This window comes from Oreochromis niloticus, linkage group LG19 (assembly GCF_001858045.2).
Source record: "Oreochromis niloticus isolate F11D_XX linkage group LG19, O_niloticus_UMD_NMBU, whole genome shotgun sequence".
NCBI classification, from domain to species: domain Eukaryota; kingdom Metazoa; phylum Chordata; class Actinopteri; order Cichliformes; family Cichlidae; genus Oreochromis; species Oreochromis niloticus.
The window spans coordinates 19540712-19566127 of record NC_031983.2 but is presented as its reverse complement, the minus strand read 5'-3'; the positions used below and the strand labels follow the sequence as shown (position 1 = coordinate 19566127).

General features: G+C 39.4%; 1 protein-coding gene across 4 annotated transcripts in view; it reads left to right on the top strand.

Annotated features, from left to right (window-relative positions):
* Positions 1 to 23063, top strand: part of LOC100692877 (glutamate receptor ionotropic, NMDA 3B) — a 77825-nt gene extending 54762 nt beyond the window's left edge. For 3 of the 4 annotated variants that reach the window (XM_025901089.1, XM_019349139.2, XM_013270114.3), the window contains 6 exons: positions 101 to 246; positions 3031 to 3146; positions 16297 to 16448; positions 17660 to 17824; positions 19128 to 19195; positions 19986 to 23062. In XM_025901089.1, coding sequence (XP_025756874.1) covers positions 101 to 246; positions 3031 to 3146; positions 16297 to 16448; positions 17660 to 17824; positions 19128 to 19195; positions 19986 to 20943 — 1605 coding nt within the window. In that variant the 3' untranslated portion in view covers positions 20944 to 23062. Of the gene's footprint in view, positions 1 to 100; positions 247 to 3030; positions 3147 to 16296; positions 16449 to 17659; positions 17825 to 19127; positions 19196 to 19985 lie in introns of all 4 variants that reach the window. The other variant, XM_019349138.2, reaches the window with a different exon arrangement.
* Positions 23064 to 25416: the final 2353 nt, after the last annotated feature.

Here is a 25416-nt window from a genome sequence, read left to right as displayed (position 1 = left end):
GGAGTGCCTTATCTAAACTCCTAAATAGGATGATATCACCTGAATTTATCACTTACATTACATATCCACCCACTCATGCCTTCCTATTCCATTTCCACAGCTGCACCATCCGTCACTGGGCTTCCGTTTTGGTACCGTGAGGGAGAGCAGTGCTGAGGATTACATGAAGAAGAGTTTCCCGGAGATGCACGACTACATGAGGCGCTTCAACCAACCCACCACTCCAGAAGGTGTACACATGTTAAAGTAAGAAACAATCAAATCCATGCAAACAGTATCTGAAATATTGAAAATAACCATTTTTACCTTTTTCCTTTCATAATGTTAACCTAAAAAAAATCTAGTCACGTTCACATCTCGTATTTGTAGCTTTCTATATTCAGTGGACTTATTTTCTATGCACATTGTGCAAAACAATTCTACTAATTGCACCAACAATTTGCATGTTACTCGTTCTCTCGCTTAAATATTTATTTTGAATTATTATGAAGAACAAGCTACAAGCTTAATGTAAGTTTTGCTTTGGGGATGATTTCTGCCTTCTTTACACCTGCAGTGCTGCTGTTGCAACCCATTTATCAGTGTTTTCTTATTAAGAGAACACACTGTTTTGCAAGTGCATGTGACAGAAATATGAAGAAGTGCTCTAGCCGCATGTATTTAAACCATGCATAATCATGAGCTTTTCCTTATCTAGACACACTTCAGCATAAGGTGTAACCGAGGTAAAAACACATAAATTATATTTCATTAGTCCTTGTAGTTTATAAAGAAAGAAATAATTAGACTTTTTTTTAATGAGGGATGAATAAGGGTCAGGGGCAGGCTGATGTAGGGAGTGCTGAGAAAAAATTATTCACTCTGATGTCGAATGGGGACAGAAAGCAGATGAAAGCAAGCACAGAAGACAAGTTTATTTTTGTATCGCATTTAATTTACAAAGGAAATTGAAAATGCTTTACATAAATCATTGAAAATGAAAAGAAAGAGCCCCAACAAATTGCACTTAAAAAACAAATTTTAGTGATGGGGAAAATAAAAATGAATGGAAAACTGTAAAAAAAAAAAAAAAAAAAGTTAGGGTGACAGAAAGTAGTCCTGTTCATAAGGTTCATGCAAAGGATATGGATGAAATAAATGAACCTCATTACACAAGTTATAAAGATGATCTGAAAGTCTGAAAAGGTCATACAGAGGAATCCAAGAAATAATCATTCTGAATAACCAGTTAATTAGAGTATGTTCACACTCGTCATTCATTATGCTGGTTTTGTATATTTACTTTTTTTATTTACTTTACATGTCCTTCACTCCTCCACATCTAGCAAATCTGTTATTTCCGAACCAGCTGGCTTTCCTTAAGCAGTTGAGGATGAACCCACTTTGGTTTCTGGCAGCCTAAACAGTTTTGCCTTCAGCCTTCTGGATTTAGCTTCTCCATCAGATTACCAGCAATCGAGGATGAGAGTGACAATACATTTGGTATTCGCATTTAGTTTTTGTGGCATCTCATCACTCATAGTTTTGCTGTTGAATGAAGAAAAGGGCTTGTGACAGAAAGATTAAATGTTTGGGCACAAGATTCTGTTTTGAGGCAGGTTTTTAAATTTTACTTTATCATTTTATTTTAAGTCAAATCAGAGCATTTTGGTACGTTAGACCCGTTAAACTTCACATCAAAAACACTAGACTGGATTCACAGAGTACAAAAATAGTAACAAAATAACTCTATCCTGCCCATGTACTGTACCAAGCACAACCACAACGACGCACACACTTCTCAGACACAATGCCTACTCCAGAGAGCACCAGCAGAGCTACTGAGATGGTGCATGTGCTGACTTTGTGATTCAAGTGGGAAGATAGAAAGCGCTTGTTCAGAGAAAGAGGATGAGAACAGAAAAGATGAAGGCGGCATTTGTTTGCGTGTGAGGCAAAGCAGAAGTGGAAGTCACAGCAGTGCAGAGAACTGGAGTAAGGCTGTAAAATACTGTGTTGGCAGAACTACTGACCCCAATACTGCAGTCAAATCTTAAAGAAGAAAAATCCCAAGCCTTCTCCTGGAGAGACACGATACACATGCAGGTGCACACAAACCTATAAGCTCAGAGGAAATAGTGCGCACGTGTGCACATACACAAGCTTAGAGCTTACAGTTGTACTTGCACACTCTCATGCCTATATATTTATAGGCATGCTCAAATACACACACACACACACACACACAGCTCTTATTCCAAGGCCATGCATCGGGTAGCTTCCAAACCTCTTTAGTCCCAAAAGAACTCTCTATCCTCACTTTTCTCCCTGTGCATAGTATTTGACAGGTCTAGACAGAGAAAAGCAGACTTTCCTTCTTTCCAGCACTGCAAAGACTTTGTAAAGTCAGCCTGTGTTTAGTGGTAAATGTCCTGAATAACAACAAGTTTCAGGTAATTTGATCAGTCTTGTCTATTTTTCGATTGGACTGAATATATTTGTACATGCCTTCTTTATGCCTTTCAAATCTGTGTTTATTTGTTCATTATTATGACTTTGAAAGTCTCTGCATCGAACATATATACATATCTGTGTGTAGGTCTATCATTCAGACCCTGTCTGTTGAGCTTCATTTCCTGGAACTAATCCTCTGCCAGCCATGGTCAGCAGCAGAGGCTGCACACAGAGGAACAGTCTATAATTAAGGGTCAATCAGGGTCAATTGGATCGATAGTGCCAGAGTAGGAGAGTCTTCAGCAGTGTGTATAATGCCTTATCAGTCCGCGACAGAGGATGTTGGTTTAGGTAATGATGTATGTGTTTACATAGCGTATTAGAATGCAGTTAATCTCATCCCCTGTATAAATGACACAGTGGCATGACAGCCCTAAATCCAAGGTTCCTGAGCAGGTCTGGAGATTTAGGAATAGTGTGGGAAACAGAATCTGATTTGTAAAACCGAAGATTAATCGTCTTCAATTAATGTTACTCTCCCACTTCTTGTGATGTGTGTGTGTGTGTGTGTGTGTGTGTGTGTTGTTGGTGGTGAAGGACAGATCCTCCTGCCCTGGATGCATTCATCATGGATAAAGCCCTGTTGGACTATGAGGTCTCTATCGATGCAGACTGCAAACTACTTACTGTGGGAAAGCCATTTGCTATTGAAGGTACAGACACTAGCACACACGCACACACTTGTTTTTATCACTTGTGAGGGCCCGTGGTTGTCTTTGAAGCCAGTTTTTTAAAAAACAACTTGAAAGGCGTTGAAAAGCACTCATGCATACACACGCACACCCCAAAACTCCATAAAACAGTAACATTTATTCATGTAGTCACACACTTAGAGGTCCACTGAAACAATAATTCAGGTCAGGACTTTAACTCAGGGTTGGGGGATATATTAAAATTTTCTACTGACCTTTGCTAGTCTAGCTCTTTGACTGCTTATACTATATATCCACAGGATATGTGTGGAAGGCCACACATGAGGTGTGGGCCACATGATCCTGCTCTCCAGAGTCAATGCTGTGAGGATAGAGTCCTAGCTAATGCATGCATTTTAAAAGGCTCATTCCTCCTTGCTATGTTATCACTGGTCAAGTTGACAGTTCAAGGCAGGTCAAAGTGAATTTAAGGCAATGGGAGACCCATATAGATATATACAGATTCATTTCAAATGCTGTAGTCAGTCGTGTAGTAGCTAAGGAAACAACATGACTGACAGAATAACACGGTGATTCACTGTGTGAACTTATAACGCTCCAGGGTAAAAGTATTCAACCATCTATTATTAACAAGACTGCCCAGTCAGAACACTTTGGACTTCGATGCTCAGACATTCCAAGAACATTTAAAAAACATGTTAAGAAAAATCCACTGCCAATCAGAAAACAGCTAATGACCCTCACAGGGGGATATCAGATTCAAGTTCTTGCACACTGCTCCATGAATATGTGGGCTTATGCATGCTTATATCTGAGAGTCTGGCACTGATGTGTGTGCGTGATTCTTTTCTTGTTACACTTTATTTTTCTGCCCCAAAAACCATCATATTTTCAGAGATGTGCACAGAAAACATGTGCAGCTAAATTTGAATTTTTTTCCCTTCTTTCCAGCATTTTCCTTCTGCACGTGTCACTGAGGTAAAGCTGTTGGGAAAGAAGAAATATTACAATAATAGAAGCTTTTAAATATTGTAAATAAGATTGATGTATGCAAAGAAATATATAATATATCTGTTTACAAGGTAAACAGCATTGCCCCTATTTGCAAAAAAGTCTAAAGGGCTTATATCATTCTTTTCTGGAGGGTTTAATACCAGACAAATTACACTGTGTACTGTAGCCATTGATCATTTATATCAACAATAACTCATGTTTTTTGGCCAAGCAAATGATTACTTTACGTGATTATTGTGGCCCCGTATACTGGAAAAAGTAACAACATAAGAAGTTGCAGTACTGTAGCAGTAGTAGGAGTTGCAGTGATGTGCACACACACAGACGCACACACAGGAGTAAATTATAACACTTTTAGAAATAAACGCTGCTGACGACCTGCCGAAAGAAATTATGTCCCAGCGCCAATAAATCTCAGGTTCTGCCTTTCACCGAGATAAATAAAGCATTTTAGCCATTATAGCAAGTTTTACAGTATTCGAGTCACATGCCGTCTGCACATATACACATTCTGAAGGTGACTTTGAAGTGAAATTTCTGCTAGCGGAACACATTTATTGGATATATCAAACATGTAACCTCTAACCCAATGTAGCTTAGTCACCAGGAGGTTTTTCTTTACTAGGATAGAATTGGCACTGGGTGCTCACGCATGACCACATATGTTTATTTATGTCCATGCATATTACTGTAGGTGTGTGTTTGTGTGCTGGTGCAAGCATTTGTGCATTTGATTCATATCAGACTTCTTTTCTCCTCATATCACTGATAAAGGCACAAACAGAAACACAGGCGATAAATAGAAACTAGTAAGGGTGCCACATGGGACCAGAAACTATCTTTGATACTATTTCTCTGTCAGTCAAAGTGTAACCTCAGAAAGACCCCACTCCCACGTTCACTACTTCCTGTACAATCCTTGTTCACTGGAGATTATCTAGTGCTTTCTTCATTGCATTGTACAAAATGAGCCCAGGGACAGCGCTGAGCCATTACTCATGAATGTGAAGAAGGGAAAGCAGGTCTCATTGATATGTAGAGCGTGTCAGTTTGATGACTACTTGATTCACCGTCTACACAAAAAAGTCACGCAAAGAATCTACACTTGTTTGAGTAGCTATTTTGCAGGAGTGAGGAAGAGTAGGATGGGGCTAAATAAAGAAAGAACAGGAAATGACCCAGACAGGAAACATGAGACAAGTAAAGCAAATAAGAGGAAGAAAAGAAAAAAAACACAAGACGGAATAAAAGATTTTAAAAAGTAAGTAAGAACAACAAAAGTAAAGAAATCAGGGGCCAGTGAGTGAGGTGGGAGTTGAGCATAAGAAGGAGATAGAGGGCTTTCATTTGCCCACTGCCAGTTTGCTCCTTTCTGCACAGCTAGTGATAAAAGAGGCAGCCAACAGAGTCTCCTAATCAAGACAAACCTTCACCCCAAGCAGATGGAATAAGGGAGGGGAAGAAAGGACATGGAGTGGAAGAATGGAGCAAAGAAAGAGAGGAAGTGTTATTTGGTCTGTATGTGGATGCAGGCGGGATTTATAGAGCAGTTTGTGGTCAGGAGATACAGAGAGACGCTGGAATTGGGACTGTGGAGTCGCTCCAGGCAAGGTGCTCTGCTGAAATCTTCAGGCTGCTTAAGTGGAGGGAGATGCGGGGGTGTCGCCGTGCGTCTGTTTTCGCTGAGTGCTGTTGGGAGATGTTTACGACAGCCTAGACACACCCCATTAATAATATTGCCACTGAACACGCAGCTACTAGCTGCCCGCACGCATGTGTGTGTATGGGGTTGGTGTGCATGTGGAGCATGTGTCCCTGCGTGCATAAGTGGTCTGCACAAGCTCAGTCAAGCAGAACAAAGCATGTCTGAAGATCAAAACGAGGATGGCAGAGGATCCTGTTGGCGGGGTGAAAGTATTGTTGGTCGGGCAGCTCACGTCTGACGGGAGTGACGTACAGACACGTTTCTGTGTGTGTGGTTGTGTGTGACGTGTGTGCGTGCATGCAGAAATGTGGCAGAGTCTGAAACAAAATTAAGCATTACTGACTTGATTACGTGATTAGTAGAAATGGGCAACTGTTGTGATTAATTAATAATAATTCAGTTTGATGTCTTATCTTATGTGATAGCAGTTTTTTGATTAAAGATGTCATCTTCTGAAATATTTAGAGGACTAACTTTTTTGGGGGGGGGGTTTATTGAAGCAGAGATTAATCAAGAAAAATAATCATGAAAATATATATTTGATCCAACCCTATAACTGTGGATCTTGTTCACACATAGACACAAACCTTAAGAATTTTTTATCCAACCTGAAAAGATTAATATTTGATTGAATCCAGTTTTGCCCTCTTTCAAAAGCTAGAAATTCATGCCTCCTAGCCCACACTTTTTACCAGTCAATAACAAAAAAAATGTTAAAAATGGCCTAAGTTGGAATTCAGTGAAATAAAAGCTCACACACACCATGAGATTAACAGGTATAAATAAGCAGAAGCTTCAGCAAACATCCATTCATCATCTTCCACTTATCAAAAGTTGAGTTGTGGTCGGAGCAGGCTAAGCAGGATATTCCAAATGTCCTTCTCCCCAGCAACACTTTCCATTTCCTCCTGGAGCATTCTGAGGCACTCCCAATCCAGATGAGATATATAATCTCTCCTGTGGGTTCTGGGTCTATCCTGGGATCTCATCCCACTTGGATATGTGCAGAAACACTGCAGAGGGAGGCACCCAGGAGGCATCCTAACCAGATGCCTAAACGGCTTCAACTGGCTCCTTTTAACACAGAGAAGCAGCGGTTCTACTTCGAGCTCCCCAGCCTATCTTTGAACTCATACACCCTTCAGAGGAAACTCATTACCCAGATCTCATGACCATCAGTGAGGACTGAAATCTAGATGGACTGGTAAATTGAAAGCTTCACCTTTTAGCTCAGCTTTCTCTTTACTACAACAGTCCCAAAACAACCACAAAGATGCTGGATTAATTCGCTGGTCCACCTCACATTCCACCTTTCCATCACTCATGAATAAGATCCCAGGATAGTTGAACTCCCCTTTCTGCTTCTCTCACCAGAACCCATTTTCCAGCAGAGAAACGTGGCCTCAGACTTTGAAAACCAGCAATATTTAAAGTGTCTGAAAACCTATTTTCTCAGGCAGCTATTTAAAATCGACTTAAACACAGAAATAGCTGAAGTTCGAAATGTGCTGGTTGTTTCTTTTAAAAATTGTCCCTGTTGCTTTTACCTGCACATCTCTTACCAATTTGAAGAAACAAAATTACAGATTAAAGCTGAAAGCCAGTGTCACTTGAAGGTCACATATTCATGCACCAAACAGGATTTTTCTCATATTTTAAGAGGTTGGTGGGATAACACATACTATTTATGTTGCCTAGGAGATGCTGCTGAAAAACTAAATTGATGCAACCACTCTCACAGAAGCACCTGAGTTTGTAACTGCCTAACTCATGCAGGGTTACACAAGGTTATACATTTATTTAGAGAGTCCACATTTCAAGTTTTGCTTGGAGAGTAGGGCGTATTTAAAACTTTTATATTAGATTAAATTACTGTATCTCCAAAAAACTGAAGTAAAAGTACATTAAAAAAACATGAAATAGGGAGTATGCTCTTTGATGTTTAATGTAACACAAGTCAAATTTACACCAAATCTATTTGTTTATCTTCAGTGAAATTTTAGGTTGTGTTCTTAGACTTTATATAAATGATGGCTGTAGGCACCATGACATTGGCTACTGTTTGGAAGCTTAAACTTTAGCATCTTGGTCACAGTCTTTCTCTATTTTACTCATTTGGATCATCTATTACTTGGTAAATGGTAAAAGGCCTGTATTTATATAGCGCTTTACTAGTCCCTAAGGACCCCAAAGCGCTTTACATATCCAGTCATCCACCCATTCGCACACTCACACACTGGTGATGGCAAGCTACGTTGTAGCCACAGCCACCCTGGGGCGCACTGACAGAGGCGAGGCTGCCGGATACTGGCGCCACCGGGCCCTCTGGCCACCACCAGTAGGCAACGGGTGAAGTGTCTTGCCCAAGGACACAACGACCGAGACTGTCCAAGCTGGGGCTCGAACCGGCAACCTTCCGATTACAAGGCGAACTCCCAACTCTTGAGCCACGATCGCCCACTTCACCTTGAAACATACTGTATAATATTCCTCTAACGATACTAAATTCCCTTCTTAGTAGCTTTCACACAATAGAAAAACTACACCTACAAAGTAGCAAGAAAATCCACCTGTGCACAAAAAAATATGTGCTTTACTTTTCAAACAGTAACTAATGTAAGAGTAAAACATCTGCAAATAGTCAAACTTCAATAACAGTAATGAATGTAGGCAATGAGCAATGAAAATGACTTAATACAGGCCATACTCACTAATAAGCTGGTGTTCTTAGGGGAACATGAACCCCATATTAGATGCACTTTTTACAAAAAATGTAACTCTAAAGTTGGAACGGATCATCTGTGTTTTTGAAATAAGCTGAGCTTTTTACAAACCCAGTGCTTTTAAGTAAAACTCGACGGGCACCGGTGTGTCTTTGAGTGTGTGGGGGGATTTGAGTGACAGCTTTGGGACATGAAGCTTGTGATGGAAAATGCGAACGTCTGGGGGAAAGAATCAAAACAAATGACAAGTGACTGCCCACTTGCATTTCAGTATTTGACTGAGTGCTCTAAAGAATTGTGGATGGAGATATGCTGATGACAGAAAAATGCTCTCTGTCTGCTTGGGGAAAAAAAAAAGCATGAGGAGCGAGACATACAGAGACAAAGCAGTGGACTCGGGAGAGGAGCCGAGAGATAAAGAGAAGAATGAACTGAAGCAGAAATTGAACGAAAGCGAAGGGATGACAGAGATAAAGAGTGGACTAACAGAGGAAGAGACCAGCGGCAATGGTGGGAGAGAAAAGACCTTGGATGGGGAAAGAGAAAGGATGAGGGGGGAAGAGAAGACGAAAGGAAGAAAAATGAGAAAGGAAGGGTCGGTAAAGGAGGGAAAGAGCAAAGGGATGGAGGCTTTGGCAGTCTTTGTCATGTAGGAAGCAGAGTGTGACAGCTACGTGAACCTTCGCTATTCTCTGTTTCTGTCCACAACCCCCATCGGGCTCATACACCTTGACAGCCCCATAACACACATACACACACATAAACACACTGACAAACAGCTGCCAAGTCTGAGCCAGCCACACACACACAGAGAGACACACACAAAACCCCTGTTGGTATGACTGTGTCTGTGACTGCAGTACAGATGAAATGAAACAAACAATCCCTGGAGGTTTTGTATAGCAATAAATTTTAAAGAGGGTCTTTTCTTTTGAGTCAAAGCTGAGGGACACATTTCTTTCACTTTTTACCTGTAGAAATAGTGGTCGTAATGCAAAACAGATGCCTTTTGAGTAAGTTTGTGAAGGGCAGAGAGGCAATTCTCTCCAGCTATTAAACAACACTTGAATGTGCTGCTATAGAAATTAAAGCAATAAACACTGGTGGAAGATTGTACTTAAATCTGTGACTTAATTAAAAATATTAGAGTTATATAATTTTATTGCTGTAACTACTCTGTATTTTATTGCTTTGTCTGCTCTCATTATTCCAACTGCTGCTGGTGGTGTTTTACCTTAAGCAAAAGGGGAAACTTCTAAGGCATTACCAAACAATTGATGATGATGACGAAGAAACAATTTCTATAAATAAAAAACAGATTAATATTTAATGCACTACAATAATGATTTGCATTACTGGCTGCATAATTAGATAGACCTTTTAAGCTATCGTTTCACATCTGTGACACTTAACTCTAGTTGCACTGTACTGTACACCCCTTGGTTTGTCTAAAAAAAAGCAAAGCTAGGAGGATGTGTAAAAGAATGAATATAACTACAATCATGCAGTCATTAAAAATTGTACAAACACAACAAATCACATTAAACCTCGGGAAGTAGTAAAAGGGTAATAAAAAAACAGAATAAGTTGTGTTTATGCAAAAGAAATAACACATTTAATGGAGTATCTTACAGCCATTTAAAGGTGCAGTTAGTAATTTTTATTTAGGTTATTTAATAGGAAAAAAAGATATTGTGCTCACAAATATACTTAGATTAGTGTGTAATTACATCATCCAACAAACTGATGCCGTCTCAAGTGTGTACATGTGTGTGTGCATGTACATGTCTATGCATAGGAATAGTAGTGGTAAAATAGTTATGTTAAGCTATATAGTTTATGTCTTGCATATTTCCACAACCATATCCATAATCACATACTGTGTATGCTACCGTTGTATATAGTGTATTATCTTACTTATTTTTTATTTGTTTGTATTTTATTTGTATTTTTTGTATTTTTTTGTATGTTCCTTCTGATATCTGTACCAAAAATTCCACGTCGTGGGATCAATAAAGTCTTATCTTTTCTTATCAAATAAACTGTTAAAAAATACATATAGTAGGAGCAGGGACGGGTTTGTGGAAGCCACCATTTTCCTCACTAAATTTGAATGCAGCAGCCAAAAAGGACATCTCCCTTCAAACTAATCGTATTTGATGGAATAAGTCTTTTTTTTTTACTTAATGTGGCTAGAGACTACCCTTATAAATAGTACACCAAAGGCAAAGAAGAGCAGATTAGACATGCAACCCTCTTCTGGACAGATGACAAGAGCTGGCTAAACAACAACAGCTGGTTTTAAGCTAACATTATGCCAGCTAATATTAGGCTTGAGTGTCCAAAAAGTCCGCTAACTATAGCTACGAGCAGCTAGAACAGCAGTCTTACTGACAGAAAAGTTCAGCATATCCTCAGTTCACCTCAGTATCGCTGTCATTGGTCAGAATGAGCATCTCTGACTCATATTGGACCCGTACTGGACTCCTGTCACAAGATTTTACAGCTTCCAACAGAGGAAATAAAGGTGGATGCTTCTCACTCAGTATTGGCAGCTGAGGTAAACAGTGGATCGACAGCCTGCACAGTCAGGTAACAAATCTAGGGTTGATCCAGATTCGGTCCAGACAGTAGGCTAGTACAAATACACTGGCTAGTCTCAGCTCAGCTCTTATGCCGAACAGTCTGTGCACAGTCTATGTTTGTCCTAATAGGAGCCACCATAGCTGGGATTATGCACTCGAATTGGGCAAGGTAAGAAAACAGAACTCAGTTAGCAACAATCTGCAATCTATTGACATCTAGTGGCGAAAATTTTACACACAGTAACTTTAATTAGATAATTAAGATGATTTGGCATACAAAGAAAAACAGAGGATATTACGATCTATTTTATCTAGGACATGACTATTGAAACGGTGCATGGGAAAATACTTGACAAAATAGGATTTAAAAATTCAGAGAATCCAGAAATAAGGCTGAAAGGGATAAGGCTGAAACTAGTAATGAATGGCCGTGATCTTCGAACCCTGAGGCAGCACTGCATTTAAAACAGGCACCATTCTGAAGTGGAAATCACTAGGTGATGAATGACCACTGAGCAGATGGATTCAAATGACAGAGGCAGACTATGGTGCAGACCAACCATTCGGTGAGTCATTCACCCCAAACAATTTACAATTCATAGACAGGAAAACATGGTGTGGCTGAAGATCACCTTTGGACTCCACCAGCATCAGCGACATCAGCACAACAATGAAAAAGAGGCAGCCACTTTAACTCCCATTACTACTGATGACCTTAGTGGACACATTTGCTACCACAGTAGACATACCTCCATATCATGTAAATATGGACCTCCATATTTACATGATAGCCATTCAAACAATGTTACACATGAATGTTGGTACTATCAAACTTAAAATTAGCTTTCTTTTTAATAAAATAAAATGAACAAAATTCAATATTTTGTTTCAATATTTGAAACAATATTTGAAACTAAATTAACTAAAAATAGGGTGTAAATTATTTGCAAATGATTGCATCTATTCTTTTCATATTCTGCAGAACATTTAAACTTTGTTTTGGCAGCATTACAACAGCATTCTGGAACATAACAATGACTGCATCAGTATATAGCATGTAATGGCCAAAAGATTTGTACTACCCCTCATTTCTTTATATTTTACTAGGGAAAAAAGAAATGGTGATGAAGTGTGCAAAAATAAATGGAAACACAGTATATAAGGCAGAAACAGAGTTGGCGCAATTCTTATGAGCTTGGATGTCAGTATTTGGTATGACCACCTTTCTTCTTCAACACAGCGTGAACTCTCTCAGGCAAGCTTGTCATTTCTTTAGGTAGTCCTCAGGAATAGTTCCCCGGGCTTCTTGAAGGAAATTCAAAGCTCTTCTTTGGATGTCAGCTGCCTTTTGTTTTTATTCTCTGTCAAGATGATCCCACACTGCTTTAATACTGTTGAGGGCTGGGCTCTAAGAAGGCCAGTCTATGACTGATAGTGTTCCATTATGTGTTTTTCTAGCCAGGTATGCTTTTACTGCAATGACAGTGAGATCATTGTCATGCTGAAAAATTAAGCCATTGCCAGTCTAGTTCTTTTCAGATGCTAGTGCATGACTGGCCAGACTTGTGGAAAAGTCCTTGGAATTGAGGGTGTTGATATGCACACTCACGCGTGTGTGTGCATGAGCACAGCTGGGGTTGAGGTGTACTAGAAACCTCGTAGTATCTTCCAACTATAAGGTATCTTAAGACAAAGCAGTCAACACCTTTATGTATCTATTTTTGCATTTGGCATGATGAATCCCCAGGACCTCTACTTCCCACAGTCTTGCCACTGGCTGAAATTCACCCCCAAACCATAAGCTCCTCCATGTTTTGCCTCTTTCTGACCTCCTGCAATCATATTGACAATGATCTGACCCAAAGATTTCAAATTCCTTTTTTCCTTGTTTCCATTTCTTAAGAATGGCTTCTTCACAGCTGCCCTTCCACTGAGACCATTTCCGGAGAGGCTTTTACAGACAGTACATGGATCAACTGATCAACCAGATGCATCAGTCAGTTCTTTACTGGAATTTTTCCTATTTCTTGAGGAAATGACTTTCAGATAGTATTCATGTGTTGTAGTTACCCCCTTTTTTTGTCCTCCACTTGTCCAATTTCCTTTTATGCTTGAATGATTTGTAGGTCAGTGTTAAGTGGCTTAACAAACAAACAACATTCATCTGAAAATGTCAGATACAAAGGTTGGACTGAAAATGAGTCAAAGAAAACCTGAAGAACTATGTTCTACACCAGTTTAAAAATATATATTCTGGCTCCTTGTTAGCAAAATATAAAGAAATGAAGGATGGCTTAAGTCTCTTCCACAGAAGTGTATGAAAAGAAGTGTATGAAAAATTACTCTAAAACTATACCTGATCTTGACATTTTGTATATTTAATCAGATAAAAAAGACATGCTTTTATTTATTCTGTATTTTTTTCACTTCAAGATGTTTTTTCTTCACCATCCATGATGTGAAAGTGAAAAGTACTTATTAATACTGTCAAGAAAGTGATGCGATAACTACCTCCGACAGAAAGCTACACTTACATAATTAAAAAGGAACACTATCATCAGAGCTACCCGCTGTGGCGACCCCTCGTGAATAAGGGAGCAGCTAAAGTAGCTTTCTTTCTTTTTTACTGTCATCAGAAGAACGGGATTCATAAAAGGGCTATAATATCAGTATGGTATCAATTTCCTGTGCACATGGAGTGGAACCAACCTTTGTTTGGCCTTTCAACAAAATAAGGTCTTGTATCTGTAACTGGAGGGTACGAATGTGAAGTGAGCACAGAGTGGATGATCAGCATCAGGCTTTGAAAAGTGTTTTGCAACTAGTAGCTCTGGTGAGGCTTGGTGAGAGGAAGGAGGTGTTTTATTTTTTTACAGAATCTGTAAGTCTAGTTACAGATTTAGAAAGATTGAAATATACTTTAAAGTGAATACAAACAGGATATGCAAATGGCGTAAAACCTATAAAGACAGTTTTCTAAAGTAATATGCTATAGTGTTATAAATCTTATTTCTACAGTGGAGCACAATGTAGTGAAATTTAAGGGAGAAAAGGCTAAAGCGGAAATGAAATGGAAAAAAGACACCATTAACATTCATTCAGAGGGACAAGTGAAGAATAATAACACAAGGAGTTAACTTTGACATTTTTACATCTACTACATTTACTCCTCACAGCAGAACCAGAAGTCCAAGATGTTGTGTTGGACCAAGACCTCATAAAGAGAATTTCATTTACAAGACAGTAATTCAGTCTGAGCACTGCCATGTGACTGTAGCCAAAGGGAATCTAACCGACATAAGAAGCAGTCAGGTAAAATATGTATATTTGCATATTTTCCACTGAAGGAACTCTAAAGGGTGGAGTCAGATTTGATCCCACTCCATTCCTTAAGCTGGGATCAGACTACTTGATATGAGCCTTAAAATGGCCTGAGCTGACAGAGAATGGGGTGGAGTCGGAGCATTTGGAATGGAAATGAGTATCAGATGTGACATATAAAATTTCATAATGGAGTACAAGTCTAGAATACCTTATAAGGTCTCAAGAGGCAGACCTAACTATTTACATTATCATAAATAGAATTAAACATCCAAAGAATCATACATGTTTCTAAAACTGACATTCCTATACAGCTGCAAACTCCATTCTGAGTTATGTTTGAGAGAAGCATATTTTCTCTCCAGCAACGTAGCTTTCAACTTACAAGACTGATGAAGACTGTGTAAGCAAGTAAAGTAGACTGTGGAGATATAATCTTATATTTGTTTCCTTTCCACTCTCATGTTGTTAGGGTTTCTCACCAGAACCACTTTGTTACATAGAAAAATCTCATACCGTGTCACACAGGTATATTTATTTCAGCAGCAAAGAAGGGGACAGAACACATGCATTCATCCCGCTGATAAAAACATGAAAAGAAAGAAAACTCCACACCATTACTGAGTGAAGAAGTCTCTAATAAGGCTGGGTATTTGTTAAATCCACCAAAATATGATTATGAGTTAATACAGCTCAGCCAGATGGGAAAAGGAGGAAGAGTTCCAACATGAGGATGTTTTCTTTTCTCAAAATGTCTGAAAACCAAGTTCTAAGGCACTGCTGAGAGTTTAGAAAGGTTGTTCCCAGTTTACTAACTACTCTCAGTATAAGAAGAAAATAATTTTTATCTTAAATCAGCCTCGATTCTCGCTCCATACGCTCATCACTGATGTGTTTGACATGTTTTGAAATCACAGGAAGTTTTGAACATATGCGGAAATCTTTCTAAGTTATTGAGATAAAATCATTAATCATCCATGCGCATTTAGGCAGGTTTCTTCCCCAAACTCAAGACACAGAAGCAGACTGATATCAGACAGAGCTGCCAGCTTGTTACACTCTGACCCTGAAGTCTGAAACCAAACAAACATAAAAGAGTAGAAAAGACGTCTCAGCGGGGATGATATTAAATTAGAACATTTAAGAATAATTATTTGAAACCCTGATGGTTGGCAGCTCTTTCTGCATCTAAAACAAGCACTAGTAGGGAAAATTAATTGAATGGGAACTTTAAAAAAGGAAAGACTAATGAAGAACGACTGCTACATTCTCCTGCAAGGTCACACGGGTCATGAAAGACCACTTGGTTGTATGTCTTGATCACCTATTGCTATACCTCTGGGTATAACATCTAATCTTATCTATGCTTTAGATCTGATTAGAGTTTGTAGTTATAAACTTCTTGGGCAATATCAAAAGAAGCTTCAAACCACACAATACTTGAAGTTGATCCACTGTGTGTTCTGTAATACAACCTCCAACAGCTTTAGCTGTTTTTTTCTCTCACTTTTATACACAGCTGTTGTCCAGGTGAATCTTGGGACGCTGTATTTGCACTCTATAGGTGGAAATACTTTGCCAGAAAACATAGTTTATTTATGATTCAATCTGAAGACTGTAAACCGTAAATCTTCTTTTTCCAGAGGCCATCTGCCCTTTGGCAAAGTGCAACTGTCTGACTTTGGTTTTACTGCAAAAAAAACCCACCGAGTTCGACACTATCTTCCTGAGGCATGACTGTAGCTCTCAGGTTGGTTACCTTTAGCACACGTATTTACATCTGTGTCTGTGTCCTCTTTCAGGTTATGGTATTGGCCTTCCCCAGGGTTCACCTCTAACCCGTAATGTGTCAGAGTTCGTCAGTCGCTACAAGTCTGACGGTTTCATGGACATGCTACACGACAAATGGTATAAGGTTGTACCCTGCGGAAAGAGAGTCTTTGCAGTCACTGAGGTAAGTCATCTGTGGGAGTGTGTGTTCATGAATTGTGTACGTGTGTTGTGTGTTAAGCAAAGCCTTCTGCTGCTGTACTTCTATAAATGAGTCTCCCTTTGGGACACAGACTGGATTGCCTGCCAGCTAGGCACACATACACTGACAGACACTTTCACACACACACAAACAAAGACATACAATCACATAAACTCAGGCCTATTTACTGACCTTAACCAGAGTTACAGGCACGCACTGTCTGAGTGTCGATTCTTATTTGTATCGTGTGAGTGCTACAGTACTCTGAGTTCTTACCCTCCCTTTTACTTGCACTCCTTTTAAAGAACTGGAAATCTCTAGACAGAGCAAAATGTCCGTATCTATATCTCTTGTTTGCGAATAGAGAAGCTATTCAACTCCCTTTGGCCATCTCTTTTAAATCCCACTTCAAAGTTAAACCATAATATAGCAACAAATGCAATTATGCAGTCATAGGTTTCTCCAGTGAAACGAAAACCTTAACTTCACCCTGCATCGGAAAGCTATTACTGTTCATCCCATTTGAAGCGCAGAGAGCTGGCTACTTTCTAACAATGTAGGCGTTGGTGTGAACCTGCCCTCTGGATTAGGAGCAAAAGGAGGTCAGTGTTGTCACTGATGAATTTGTGGTGTCAGCATGGGGCTAATTGCCATCGGAGACAGTGCAGAAATGAGTCGGGTGGAGGAAACATGATTAGAGAGCATTACTCTTGTCCCTGCCTCTTCCACTTCCTCCAGGCCGATGAATGCCTCATATGAGATAGACATTATGTCAGGGTGGGTTTAGGCAAATCAAATAGGGAAAAGCTGCTCTTCAATTAACCATCGTCTCTTTTTACCATCTCTGTGCTAACTGCTGTTTCTTTCTATTACTCTCTTTTATGCCTCCCCCGTATTCTCCGCTGCCTCGCCGCTCTACACCCTTTTCTTTCCAAAAATGTCTTTTACGCTGTTGTCCTCTTCTCTTGACTAATATTCTTATGGGCTTACACAGCCAAACTAGATACACAACAGCAGAATATCAAGTGGTCGTTTACAAAAAAAGTGGCCTAAATGGTAATTATGTAAATATAAATCATCAATCTCTGTATTTTCCTCTCTGTCGGCTTAAGTCTTCAGTAATCTGTGTCACTCCCCCAACTTCTCCCTCACTCTCTCTCTTTCATGCTCTCTTTCTGTCACCGCCCACTCAGACTCTACAGATGGGAATCCAGCATTTCTCAGGCCTGTTCGTGTTGCTATGCATGGGGGTAGGTGGAGCCTTGCTGACCTTGGCAGGTGAACACACTTTCTATCACCTGGTCATCCCTCGCCTCCGGCGTAGCCACACACTTCAGTACTGGCTGCACACCAGCCAGGTGAGTAAACATAAGGCCACACCATCTTTCATGCTAGGAAGACATGCCATGCACTTAAGCACAAAGAGTTATGCTCAGACATTTAAAACTCACATGATCTCTCATGCACACCAAAGGCACGCATAGGAGCACAGTCAAAGGCAATATGCACTCATATGTGTGCTCATATGTATATTGCTGTTGGTGAGACATCCTTACCCCCTGGAGCTCACACTTTTCTTGCAGATAACCAACGCCCTCTACTGGTTAAAAATTAAAAAGTCAAAAATTAGACTAAATGTTCCTAAAGCTGAATTGTCTGTGATAGCGGACATATTCAATTAAACATGTCTTTCCATTAAGTTAATTACATTAATTAACACAAATTAGGTTCTTGAATACCCAATTTGTTTCTATATGCTTTACAAATGAAGTAAAAAGTTAATAAATCTCACCACTGGCAGTGTTTTATTAATTGATGTATAAAGGCACATTATGCATTGGTGCCTTTGTTTGTTTACCCTTTTCTCAGACAGATGAAGAGACAGATCGTTATATGAAGCTCTTTATACAGATTCCATCTGCAAAATAATTTTAAAATATTCGTTATTTTTCATAAAATTCAAATATGTTATATTTTCTTCACAAAGTCAGTGTATAAATGTGAATTGCAGAAAGTTTCTGACAGCAAATGTGTGTTTATGACAACATCCACCAAAGAAACAACAAATTGAATATTTAAAGGTCATATTTTGGGTTTTTTTATGAAGCTCTGGCCATTACCAAATGAGGTGCCAGTGGCAACATTTTTTGAGTGAATAATGGAACTAGCAGTGTAAATATCAAGACTGCTCATATTGCTCATATTCGTTTGCTAGATCTCTCTAAAAGGGCAACCACTCGCGGGCAGCCTCTAGCATTCATCACAAAAGAAGCTCCGCTATGAGGCGATGGCATCTGTGTCAGACCCTCAATATTATTCTTATCTTTAGAATAAGCCTCATTTCCCGCAGGAAATATTAAAGCATAGTCACACTTTAAAGTTGTTTTTTTGATCATGCTAACCTAAGCATTTTGATACTTAAATGAAAAAGGCCTCAAGGAACTGACGCGTTAACTTTAAGCAGAAAGGAACAGTCTCTCACTGAATTACAATTATTAGAGTAAATTATTCAAAAGCGCACTATAGCAGGAACGGCTGTCACAGATGTTCTCTGCAGCTGGATAGAATAATAATCCTTGCAAATTCATCTCTCCTGGTTTATTTCAAATCTGATGGCGTCTTAACAGATTCCACGTTACTAATCATCTTCTCTGCTTGCAGAAAATTCACAGAGCCCTGCACACCACATATGAGGATGTTGGAAAGGAAATGGCCGGCCTTGATCAAAAGTAATGAATTCACTAAGTGATTAATGCACCATTATGTTGTCTATTTTCTTCTGTTTGTGTGTTTAGCAGATGTCACTTTGTTGTTGCTAGCTCAAAAACTGATTATTTTACTTCATAAAAATAAAAAAATGATATGAGTGAATATGACTTTTTGGTTTTTAGGAGGCAAATGCTTATTTGTTTTCTTGCTTTAAGTTAGATAATAACAATAATATGAAACAGCAAGCTAAAAATAAAGGCATAAAGACTGGAAATGGAGAGAAACGGCTAGGCAGACTCTGTCCAAATGCAATAAAATCTACTTACCAGCACCTCTCAGCAAAGCTCAGTAATTAAAGCCGTTATATCTTGTTTAATCTGCGCTTGGCAGCTGCTGACAGTTTCATATGTACAGTCTAGAGTCTTATCAATCTCATCATCTAACCCTCTGCTAGAAAATGAATAAGCATATTTCGCCCAAACGTCAAACTATTTTTTTCTTAAATAATCGTATTAGAAACAGGTTAGACCTTTCATGCTACTGTGGCAGATTATTACATTTCTATGACTTGATAACAAAATTAATTGTGAAGGAGTTTTTTTTTTTTTTGTGAAAGTCCTGTAATGGGTTTAAACCTTTTATTTAATTTAAAAAAGAAGATTTAGTGTTAAGTCAGATAATATTACTACACTCTACATTTGGTTTACTGGGTGTAATTATCCTACATTATATATAAAAGTCCTTGCATTGCAGTACAGCATATCTCATTCTGTGTATTCCCTTTGCTGTGATCTTTCTCTCTTTCACCAGCCCCTCCTCTTGTATCTCAGAGAACTGCACCCTACACAGGAAACAGCATCAGCCTCCTCCACCATCCCCTCCCACGTCAGCTGGGGACACGGGCAACTCCTCACCATCCCATGAACCCAAGGAGAAACGCGTGCACTTTGACCTGGAAACGCTTCACAGCTACCGCCTGCGCACACACACCGCCTCAGTGCGCGGCAGGCCTGGGATGGTTGGCCGTCCTGGACTCGGCCTCGGAGGGTTGGGGCTTGCCAACCTGGGGAGTTTTACTTCTCCTCCACAGATTAGCCTCCATGCCAACGGGGGCCCTGTCTCGACTCTGGCTTCCACAGGCTTGGTGCTGTCTCCCATGGGAACCAGAGGTGCTCAGACCAGCTTATGGGAAGGGGAGCTCCAGGAGCTGCAGGCAAAGATTGAGATATTCCGCACCCAGCTGAGAGAGGCTCTGGCTAGGAGAGCTGAGATCCAGAGCAGTCTGGAGAGAGAGAGGAGTGGACTGGTACGCAGGGATACTAGTCTTGATAGGGACAGGGACAGACAGAGGATACAAACTATTAATACAGACAGAAGTAGCTCCACTCAGCCCAGACTCCCTGAGAGAGACAGGACCAGCCAGCTGCAAACCCTGAATAATCAGCAGACTGGGCGGGCTAACCAGTCAGGTGGGCCTGGGACTGTGGAGCATGGGAGAAGCAGCCAGTTAAACACAGTTAACAGTTTGGACAGAGGCAGAGCCAACCAAGTGCGCCCTGTTAATACTTTGACAGGAGAAAGGACTGTCCAGTCGCGCACTTCCACTAGTTTGGAGCGAAGTCGAGCCAACCAACAAGGTGCTGGAAATACAACTATCCAAACACGGAATACTTCTAGCCTGGACAGACAGAAGGCTAACCTATCACGCGCACTGAACACTTTGGAGAGGACAAAAGCTAACCAGTCGACTGTAAGCAGTGAGACTTGATTAACTCCTGACCTGTAGGACTGCAACAGGGTTAGTGAGGTGTTGCTTGCATAGCCGCGGGAAGATGGCTTTATTGGTATGGGTTACATTTATGTGGCGTTTGCTGAACTATTACAGTACATGTTTACTCACAATGTTACTTACTGCAACCTAATAATTTTCATGCTGAGAATTATTTCCACACTTACTTAAAAATGCAACTAAAAATATTTTTCTGCAAGTGAAGAGCTGATGTCATCCATGAAATATTAATTAAGCAATGTAATATTTAAATAAAAAGCAGAACATAACCCCATTAATATCCCAACATACCAGATCCGACGAACTGAAATGGGAATCCAGAAACCACACTGCTTACTGTGGGAAAACAGTAGGTCACATGAGGAATCGCTGTATGAACTATAATAAATCAAAAATGTGGTGTGTTGTGCTGGCTGAAAAGCCCTACAAGCACATATGGATAATTGCAAAAGCACAGAAAAATCACAGTTAACTTTAACGAAATTGAATGAATCCACATACACATCCAATACATAGGATATGAAAAAGAAACAAAATAGCATATTTCAATTAACCAATATAATAATTTCCTAAAATTATGAATGATGAAAATAGAAGTGTTGCACAGTCCCAAAACAATTCTCTTTTGGGGCAACAATCCAGATCCCATGAAACTGAAGCAAGCCTTACGTGCATTGACGCTTTGCATCTTTGCGTATGTTGTTCTGCAATAGATATACCCAACGAGTCCAATACTTTTTTGGGGATATTTTTATATGCTTCTCTCCTGTTACAACACGTCACTTTGTGAGATGGTAATTCTCCTGTTAGTAACTTTAAAAAGACAAACTGTTTTTGAATTTGCAATAATTTGAAAGTCTGCAGAGTGAAATAGTTTAAAGCCATTAAACCCAAATGTCCTGAAAAGTTTAGTTAAAAAAAGGTGACTTTCCCCTGACCCAGTGATTAAAAGACATAAGGCATTTCAGCTTCAGCTTCAGCAAACCTTGTACCACAAATATTAGCTCTTAAGGCCACAGAAGGTCTATTAAAAAGATGCAGTCGGGACAATGAAGGTTCTAGTGTTGTGTTTTTCTAGTTTGGCCAATGCTAGAGCTGTTCATCTCAGCCTCTGCTGCTTCAAGTTTTTAGCATCTGTTTTTTACAAGCTGCCTCGCGTGACTACACCACCTTTATAAAAGTGCAATACTAAATCAAAAACCCCTTTAATTTTCTGAATCGTGTGTCTGGGGTACGGGTTTGGAATAAATATATCCACTATTTTTCATTACTAAAACAATCATGTAAAAAACACTGAGTGTGGATTGCAATTTACTCAGTACCTGCAGATCTGATAGGTGAGATTTCATCTTTTTAACATATCTTTGAAATAGATGTATGCTTTTACACTTCTTCATTATTTTTTTTTCTATAACGTAAATTAAGTTCCATGCTTTAAATCAGCCATTGGGAGCTATGAAGATCTGAGATTCTTCAGAAACTGGCTGCATGTGGGACTCGCTTTCAGTTACTCAGTCCACCACTGGATGGCACTGAATCCCTGCTTCCTGCGGCTATGGACACTGGCGAGTGTGTGGATTCAGGTTTTATTCCAGAAAAATGACAAACAGATGAATTTAAGCAATCAACTTCTGAAGAAACAATGACAGACAGAAACTGAATATTGCCATGCAGTTCTCATGGAGAGCAGAGGATCTGGGAAATAAGGTTTTACGAACTCGCTCCAGCACTATACAATGTAACGACACCTAACTGTATTGGGATAGTCAGTCTTGTGTGTCTCTCAGTTCTTTAAGCAAGCACTGGGGATTTGACAGCAAGTTTAAGGAAAAATTGATAGCAGTGAAAGTTAACGTGGCTGATGATGGTACTGATGTACATTTAAATTTTTCAAAATCTGCTGTGGTGTGAAGTGGTTGTGTTCACATCCCATGGTGTCTATGAGGAAAAAAACATTTTAAATCTTTATTGAGAAAGAGCTTGTTGTACTGGATATTTAAAGAAATACTTTTAAAGTTATCCCTCATAAAAATTATATAGGGCATATTATTGAATTTTACCATAAATGGTCATTCTCATGTTTTGAAATAAACATTTATATACTTATTTTTCTGGCATTATTTCATACTTTGAATCGAAACAAAGGATAGCAAAAAATGTCGAGCTTTTCTTATTATTTAAGGACAGGAAACAGCAGTAAACACTGTAAGCAAGTTACTTTAATGATTTAAAAGTTCAGAACCAAAAATGCCAATAAAAAAACTTTGTAATCAGTAAACAACATTTTCTCTAAAGGTGTAAGAGCATATCAGCACATCAGACTCAACATGTGTTTTCTACCAATTAGTTTTATTTTAGAACAACTATCCGGTGTGAGTAGGCACGACCCAGTAAATGATTAGCAGGTTCTTAAAGGATTGTTGGTCTGTTTTGCATCATTGATGGGCAAAAAAAGAAGTAGAATCCTATATATATTGTTACTTTTTGGACAGTTTTTACTGACCAAAATTTTATCTCAGAGGACTTTTTATACCTTTTAGTGTAATGGTCGGAAGATCCATCTTTCTTTCTGGACTGATAGTCTGGGCTGTCTGCCACTGTGGTAAACAAAGCAGTAAACCTGCACGCTTTCCTTTTAATGTGCCACAGTGTTCCCAGTCCTCCATTAAACAATGACGTTTTGAGGCGTATCTGGTCTCTTGACAGAACTGTTAAAATGTTAGTAGCAGAAAGCCATTTTAGTCACAACAACAAATGCATTAAGAAGAATGAACACTGACAGCATAGGACTGCAGAGTCAAAGTCAAGCTGCAGAATATATCTGTTCTATCAAACAAATCCTAACCACTGTGCCTCTGCTATAGCAAATTACCATGGAGCACTTAAGCATTCGATTTGTGTGAGAATTGTGGGTGATTATGATTTTTGGCTTGTCGAAATGTTGATAAAATGTGAACACTTTGTAAACCCTCAATCAATATCCTTATCACATTTTAACATGCTGGAGCCAATAACACAGTGAAATCCTCCTCTTATCTGCCACAAGCCCTATCAAAGTAAAGTGCAGTCTGGAAACACAAAAAGAGCAGAGAATCAATGGTATCACAACCTAAGAGACTTGTCAAACAAATGCCAGTGTTCCTGAGGCTACTCAAGTAAAGGTTTAAGCACTACTTCACCTCAGGGTATAATGGCTTTGTTTAACTTGTCATGTAATGACAGCTCTTAGCCACACAGTGGCACTTGAAGCTGTCCCTAAGCACAAGAGCATAGACTGTGGAGTGGCATTACCTGCACAGAATGACTTGCCACTGAGGACATTATGTTGACAGTGTGACAGAGACGTGCACTTATTTACTTTTGGGAAAAGAAAAGCCACCTTCAGTGAGAGTGCATCCTATATTATGTGATTATCTCTGCATCCCCATGTTCATTTGCTAGTCAGTCAAACATCAACCACCCCATGAAGCGCTGGCCTACATAACATGCCAAAACAAATCACTGTTTCAGATTTCTCTATTGATTGTCTTTCAAATTACAAGGGAACATAATCAGAGCTATATTAATATTCTTTTAAAATCCCGTTTGCTATTTGACACTGAAAATTGAGTGCTTATATGAAACCTGACACTTAGTGAAGCCAAAGCTGATATTGATACCACAACTGTCTAACACAGAAGAGCAATAACAACTTGTGTGTTGGTTGAAAGAGATGATAGATAGATGGATGGGGGCAGGCGCTGATTTAGTTCCACTACGTCGACCACGCTGGATAAAGTGAAGATCAATCTTTCATTTTCTGCACTCACATGGTTGGATTCTCCCTTATAATAAAATAAGCATGGCCTCTGTGTCAGGTGTCTTCAAAGCACGCAGGGTAAGCTGAATAGGTTGTTTAAAAAAAATCAATCAGAATCGAGTTGTAAAGTTGGGGTTTGCATGGATGGATGGGTAAATGTGCTGGCATGCAATGATAGAATTAATATCTTTCATGTGCACTTAAATTGATCGACATGAAAGTCTGCATTTACTGTATTAACATGTGTATGCTATGTGCGCACTGCAAGAAGCTCTGTGCATGCATTAGCCATGTAAACATGCACATGCGCTGCAAGTCTGGGTCTGAATGTGCACACACATACATGTTTGTATCTGAACAGAGATGGTTGCCCTTTTGCTCAGACAAAATAATTGGGTCACATGTGTGAACACCAGTCGAGGAGAATTTTAATCAAACTTAAGAATCCCCCATTGTACATCCCCTCCAGCAATCAATTACCATCCAACTGGGGTTAATGGTAAAGAGTGCTGATAGTGCACTAACTCCACTAGAGAAAATGCAATTGTGGTGATGTGTGGCTTTCACAAGTTCTATAACTGTGTTCATAATTATCAAAATTCACCACCTTGAGAAAAGTGTAAGTGTCTGTGGGAAGCAGAAAAGAGCGTTCA